This window comes from Peromyscus eremicus, unplaced genomic scaffold, assembly GCF_949786415.1.
Source record: "Peromyscus eremicus unplaced genomic scaffold, PerEre_H2_v1 PerEre#2#unplaced_524, whole genome shotgun sequence".
Taxonomy (NCBI): domain Eukaryota; kingdom Metazoa; phylum Chordata; class Mammalia; order Rodentia; family Cricetidae; genus Peromyscus; species Peromyscus eremicus.
In genome coordinates this window covers 212,357-219,913 of record NW_026734760.1, presented here as the reverse complement: position 1 = coordinate 219,913, position 7,557 = coordinate 212,357, and the positions used below count along the sequence as shown (strand labels likewise).

At 43.2% G+C, this 7,557-nt stretch overlaps 1 protein-coding gene across 1 annotated transcript; it reads left to right on the top strand.

The window, feature by feature from the left end:
• Positions 1–307: 307 nt before the first annotated feature.
• On the top strand, positions 308–2,837 carry LOC131901854 (unconventional myosin-Ib-like; the record flags this gene model as incomplete). Its single annotated transcript, XM_059252921.1, has 2 exons — positions 308–730; positions 818–2,837. Coding segments are annotated over 2 exons (1,278 nt in total), but the record flags the coding sequence as incomplete, so codon positions are not given.
• Between the last annotated feature and the right edge of the window lie 4,720 nt (positions 2,838–7,557).

Sequence of the window (7,557 nt, the reverse complement as noted above, 5' to 3'; positions counted from 1 at the left end):
GAAAACAAACGCTTGCTCGCCTTACAAGAAACACACTCTGCTTTGGAGAAAAGAGCACTCCTCTTCAGTCCAATACACTGTACTTGCTGCGAACAGACGCGAGTGCTATTTTCACTGTTTATTCAATGGGAGTGCAATAGTGACTTTCCTTAAGAAAACAACTCTTGCTGGTCCTTTCCAGTGAGGCCATGTTTGTTTGCAAAGCATCTTGTATCTTTCCAGGCAGGGTTCATAGGCCTGCCTGAAGGCGTAGCCTGCCCGCCTCACTCGGACATTCTCCAGCAGACCCAGGTACCTGATCTGATGGCCTCACTGGAAAGGACCAGCAAGGTCTGGTGTGGAGGTTCTGTTTAATGAGCTAGAAATTCCTATGGAAGAGTACTCCTTTGGTAGATCCAAGATATTCATCCGAAACCCAAGAACATTATTTCAATTAGAAGACCTAAGGAAGCAGCGGCTGGAGGACCTGGCCACTCTGATTCAGAAGATTTATCGAGGATGGAAATGTCGTACACATTTCCTGCTCATGAAAAAAAGCCAAGTTGTGATTGCTGCCTGGTGCAGGAGATACGCGCAACAAAAGCGGTACCAGCAGATAAAGAGCTCGGCCCTGGTGGTGCAGTCTTACATCCGGGGCTGGAAGGCTCGAAAACTCCTGCGGGAGCTGAAGCATCAGAAGCGCTGTAAGGAGGCCGCCACCACCATCGCAGCGTACTGGCACGGAACCCAGGCTCGGAGGGAATTGAAACGCTTGAAGGAGGAGGCTAGGCGTAAGCATGCGGTTGCTGTCATTTGGGCTTACTGGCTTGGACTGAAGGTACGCCGGGAATACAGGAAATTCTTTAGAGCGAATGCTGGAAAGAAAATCTATGAGTTTACACTTCAAAGAATTGTGCAAAAGTACTTCTTGGAAATGAAAAATAAAATGCCTTCCTTGTCACCAATAGACAAAAATTGGCCATCAAGACCTTACCTGTTCTTGGACTCAACTCACAAGGAGCTGAAAAGGATCTTCCACTTGTGGAGGTGTAAAAAATACAGGGACCAGTTCACAGACCAGCAGAAACTTATTTATGAAGAGAAGCTAGAGGCCAGTGAACTCTTCAAAGACAAGAAGGCTTTATATCCTTCTAGTGTTGGGCAACCATTCCAAGGAGCTTACCTGGAAATCAACAAGAACCCAAAATACAAGAAACTCAAAGATGCCGTTGAAGAGAAGATCATTATTGCTGAAGTTGTGAACAAAATTAACCGTGCTAATGGGAAGAGTACATCTCGGATTTTCCTCTTGACAAACAATAACCTTCTCCTTGCTGACCAAAAGTCTGGGCAGATCAAGTCTGAGGTCCCCCTGGGGGATGTGACCAAGGTCTCCATGAGTTCACAGAATGATGGCTTCTTTGCCGTCCACCTCAAGGAGGGCTCAGAAGCAGCCAGTAAGGGAGACTTTCTCTTCAGCAGTGACCACCTGATTGAAATGGCCACCAAGCTGTATCGCACGACTCTCAGCCAAACCAATCAGAAGCTCAACATCGAGATCTCCGATGAGTTCCTGGTGCAGTTCAGACAGGACAAAGTGTGTGTGAAGTTCATTCAAGGCAACCAGAAAAACGGGAGCGTGCCGACCTGCAAACGAAAGAACAATCGACTCCTGGAAGTCGCCGTCCCTTAAGAGGCGCTTCCTCCTCTCTGCCCTCACGGACTTGTTTCTTCGTAATAGTGCAATTTGATTTTGTTTTATTTGGGGCTCACAGTATGTTTGGGGATTGCCAAAGGCTAGCTGTTAGAGTCCTTTGGCAAAATTAAAAGTATTTGACTAATCAGTTTTAATTATTGGAATAGTTAATCCTTAAGTCCACAGTCTGCCCTGGGCAGGATTATAGAAATTAACAATGTCTGTTTCCGTGTCCTATGTGTTTTCTCCTCAGTTACCATTTTAGACTTGTGTCCCATAAACCCACGTATTACCCGTAAATCATTAGTACTTGTAAGCATGGGAGGGGGCTTACATTCATTTATCAGATATTTATTGAACGCCTGCTTTTTGCTGGGCACTGTGCTGAACTTATTAGGAACCTTTTTATTTTTAAAGCTGTTGCCTTCTGGCTGATGTGTGCTGGCAAAAGAACAGCTAGGAAGGTGGACGAGATGGAGGCCAAATGATACCGCTCGCGATGAGAGCGTTAGCAGCAACCCTGTAGTGTGACGTAAACAGTCCACACATCGGGAGGCTGGGGGCTGGGGGGATTGGAGGTAGGTGATTGGGTGAAATTCCTCTGCTTTTTTTTTTTAATCTATTTGAAAAAGAGAAAACTGACATTTAGGTGGGCACAGTTACTTGTTCAGGTCCCCATTAATTACTTTCTGTTAGAAACAGAAGTTACTCTCACTTTAGGAAAAATAACTGAAGCAGGGCAGCAGAATGCCTTGCTGCTGTTCCGGAGAAGCATGAGATGGGGCCCTCGATACCCATGGTGCCTGCGCCCAGAGTCGGTAGCTGTGGAAACAGCCCATAAGAGAAAGCCGAGAGCCGTGCAGAGTGGCAGACCTTCTCTCCGATGTGCAATAAAACATCCAAGATCGCCTTTGAAAGTTTTATTTATAATATACATTTGTTTTTTGTATGAGAGAGGTTCAGGGTGTGTATTTTAGTCAAAGATCAAAATTAAGTTAGAATTAGTTTTCAGGGCTTCTTGTTCTTTCTTTAAAATTTACAATAAGGATTCACTTTGGAAACCACATTTTAAACTCTGGAATTGAATTGTTTCTTATTTGGGAGGATCATGTATATACATTGGGATTCTGTTAAATAATAAAATTGTTCTAATTTGGTGCCATTTGCTGAATCACAACTGTATTTTTGTATCTGAAGCTATTTTCATATGTTACATGTCTAATGTGTCACAGAAAGGTTTTCCATCCAGACATTATACGGTCTCTGTGTTAATGGCCTTCCACTAATCTTTTTGTACCAGGATCAGCCAATGAAAATAATCTCTGGGGATTTTCTTTTGATTTTTGTACTTTTAAAAAAAAAAATTCTGATAAAGAAAAAAAAAAAAAAAAAAGAAAACAACTCTTGCTCATAGGACCAAAAACTGCCTGTGATTCAACTCCATTTAGGACTGGGAAATAAACACTAGCTCGCCTTACAAGAAACACAATCTGCTTTTGAGAAAATAGCACTCTTCTACTCTACTGTGTTTCCTTTGTTGTCCGAATAGTGAGCTTGCTCAGAACAAAAGGACTGTGCTTCCGACACACATGGCCATATCTAGTTCAATTCTGCTTAGGAAAGTGACAAGAACAGCAGATCCTCTTCAGTCCAGTACACTGTACATGCTGGGAACAGATGCCAGTGCTATTTGCCCTGTGTATGACAATGGGAGTACAATAGTGACTCTTCTTACCAGAAAACATTTCTTGCTCTTAGGACCAGAAACTGCACGTGATTCAACTCCATTTAGGACTGGGAAACAAAGGCTAGCTCGCCTTACAAGAAACACACTCTGCTTTTGAGAAAAGAGCACTCTTCTACTCTACTGTGTTTCCTATAGGGCCAGAACAGTGAGCTTGCTCAGAACAAAAGAACTGTGCTTCCTACACACACGGGCCATATCTAGTTCAACTCTGCTTTGGAAACTGACAAGAACAGTACATCCTCTTCAGTCCAATACACTGTACTTGCTGGGAACAGACGCTAGTGTTATTTGCCTTGTGTATGTCAATGGGAGCACAATAGTGTCTCTTCTTACCAGAAAACAACTCTTGCTCTTGGACCAGAAACTGCATGGGATTCAACTCCATTTAGGACTGGGAAACAAACATTAACTTGCCTTACAAGAAGCACACTCTGCTTTTGAGAAAAGAGCACTCTTCTACTCTACTGTGTTTACTATGGGGTCCGAACAGTGAGCTTGCTCAGAACAAAAGAACTGTGCTTCCTACACACACGGGCCATATCTAGTTCAACTCTGCTTAGGAAACTGACAAGAACAGTAGCTCCTCTTCAGTCCAATACACTGCACTTGCTGGGAAAAGACGCCAGTGCTCTTTGCCCTGTGTATGACAATGGGAGCACAATAGTGACTCTTCTTACCAGAAAACAACTCTTGGTCGTAGGACCAGAAAATGCATGTGATTCAACTCCATTTAGGACTTGGAAACAAACACTAGCTCGACTTACAAGAATCACACTGGGCTTTTGAAAAAAGAGCACTCTTCTACTCTACTGTGTTTCCTATGGGGTCTGAACAGTGAGCTTGCTCAGAACAAAAGAACTGTGCTTCCTACACACACAGCCATATGTAGTTCAATTCTGCTTAGGAAACTGACAAGAACAATAGCTCCTCTTCAGTCCAATACACTGTACTTGCTGGGAACAGACGCGAGTGCTATTTGCACTGTTTATTCAATGGGAGCGCAATAGTGACTTTCCTTAAGAAATCAACTCTTGCTCGTAGGACCAAAAACTGCCTTTGATTCAACTCCATTTAGAACTGGGAAATAAACACTAGCTCGCCTTACAAGAAACACACTCTGCTTTTGAGAAAATAGCACTCTTCTACTCTACTGTGTTTCCTTTGTTGTCCGAATAGTGAGCTTGCTCAGAACAAAAGGACTGTGCTTCCTACGCACATGGCCATATCTAGTTCAATTCTGCTTAGGAAAGTGACAAGAACAGCAGATCCTCTTCAGTCCAGTACACTGTACATGCTGGGAACAGATGCCAGTGCTATTTGCCTTGTGTATGACAATGGGAGTACAATAGTGACTCTTCTTACCAGAAAACAACTCTTGCTCGTAGGACCAAAAACTGCATGTGATTCAACTCCATTTAGGACTGGGAAACAAAGGCTAGCTCGCCTTACAAGAAACACACTCTGCTTTTGAGAAAAGAGCACTCTTCTACTCTACTGTGTTTCCTATAGGGCCAGAACAGTGAGCTTGCTCAGAACAAAAGAACTGTGCTTCCTACACACACGGGCCACATCTAGTTCAAATCTGCTTAGGAAACTGGCAAGAACAGTACATCCTCTTCATTCCAATACACTGTACTTGCTGGGAACAGACGCTAGTGTTATTTGCCTTGTGTATGTCAGTGGGAGCACAATAGTGTCTCTTCTTACCAGAAAACAACTCTTGCTCTTGGACTAGAAACTGCATGGGATTCAACTCCATTTAGGACTGGGAAACAAAGGCTAGCTTGCCTTACAAGAAACACACTCTGCTTTTGAGAAAAGAGCACTCTTCTACTCTACTGTGTTTACTATGGGGTCCGAACAGTGAGCTTGCTCAGAACAAAAGAACTGTGCTTCCTACACACACGAGCCATATCTAGTTCAACTCTGATTAGGAAACTGAAAAGAACAGTAGCTCCTATTCAGTGCAATACACTGTACTTGCTGGGAACAGCAAGAGTGCTATTTGCACTGTGTTTGGCAATGGGAGCACAATAGTGACTCTTCTTACCAGAAAACAACTCTTGCTGGTAGGACCAGAAACTGCATGGAATTCAACTCCATTTAGGACTTGGAAACAAACACTAGCTCGCCTTACAAGGAGCACACTGGGCTTTTGAAAAAAGAAAACTCTTCTACTCTACTGTGTTTCCTATAGGGTCCGAACAGTGAGCTTGCTCAGAACAAAAGAACTGTGCTTCCTACACACACAGCCATATCTAGTTCAATTCTGCTTAGGAAACTGACAAGAACAGTAGCTCCTCTTCAGTCCAATACACTGTACTTGCTGGGAACAGACGCTAGGGCTATTTGTCCTGTGTATGACAATGGGAGCGCAATAGTGACTCTTCTTACCAGAAAACAACTCTTGCTCCTAGGACCAGAAACTGCATGGGATTCAATTCTATTTAGGACTGGGAAACAAACGCTAGCTCGCCTTAAAGAAACACACTCTGCTTTTGAGAAAAGAGCACTCTTCTAATCTACTGTGTTTCCTATGGGGTCCGAACAGTCAGTTTGCTCAGAACAAAAGAACTGTGCTTCCTACACACGGGCCATATCTAGTTCAACTCTGCTTAGGAAACTGAAAAGAACATTAGTTCCTCTTCAGTCCAATACAGTGTACTTGCTGAGAACAGATGCCAGTGCTATTTGCACTGTGTATAGCAATGGGAATACAATAGTGACTCTTCTTACCAGAAAACAACTCTTGTTTGTAGGACCAGAAAATGGATGTGATTCAACTCCATTTAGGACTGGAAAACAAACGCTAGCTCGCCTTACAAGAAACACACTCTCCTCTTGAGAAAAGGACACTCTTCTACTCTACTGTATTTCCTAAAGGAACAGAACAGTGAGCTTGCTCAGAACAAAAGAACTGTGCTATCTACACACAGGGGCCATATCTAGTTCAACTATGCTTAGGAAAGTGACAAGAACTTAGCTTCTCTTCAGTCCAATACACTGTACATGCTGTGAACAGATGCCAGTGCTGTTTGCATAGAATATGGCAATGGGAGCATAATAGTGACTCTTCTTACCAGGAAACAACTCTTGCTCATAGGACCAGAAACTGCAAGTGATTCAACTCCATTTAGGACTGGGAAACAAACGCTAGCTTGCCTTACCAAAAACACACTCTGCTCTTGAGAAAAGAGCACTCTTCTACTCTACTGTGTTTCCTATGGGGTCCGAACAGTCAGCTTGCTCAGAACAAAAGAACTGTGCTTCCTACACACAGGGGCCATATCTAGTTCAACTCTGCTTAGGAAAGTTACAAGAACAGTAGCTCCTCTTCAGTCCAATACATTGTACATGCTGGGAACAGATGCCAGTGCTATTTGCCCTGTTTATGACAATGGGAGTGCAATAGTGACTCTTCTTACCAGAAAACAACTCTTGCTCGTAGGACCAAAAACTGCATGTGATTCAACTCCATTTAGGACTGGGAAACAAACGCTAGCTCGCCTTACAAGAAACACACTCTGCTTTTGAGAAAAGAGCACTCTGCTACTCTACTGTGTTTCCTATATGGCTAGAACAGAGAGCTTGCTCAGAACAAAAGAACTGTGCTTCCTACACACATGGGCCATATCTAGTTCAACTCTGCTTAGGTTACTGACAAGAACAGTAACTCCTCTTCAGTCCAATACACTGTACTAGCCTGGAACAGACGCGAGTGCTATTTGCACTGTGTATGGCAATGGGAGCACAATAATGACTTTCCTTACCAGAAAACAACTCTTGCTCATAGGACCAAAAACTGCATGTGATTCAACTCCATTTAGAACTGGGAAATAAACACTAGCTCGCCTTACAAGAAATACACTCTGCTTTTGAGAAAAGAGCACTCTTCTACTCTACTGTGTTTCCTTTATTGTCCGAATAGTGAGCTTGCTCAGAACAAAAGAACTGTGCTTCCGACACACACGGCCATATCTAGTTCAATCTGCTTAGGAAACTGACAAGAACAGTAGATCCTCTTCAGTCCAATACACTGTACATGCTGGGAACAGATGCCAGTGCTATTTGCCCTGTGTATGACAATGGGAGTACAATAGTGACTCTTTTTACCAGAAAACAACTCTTGCTCATA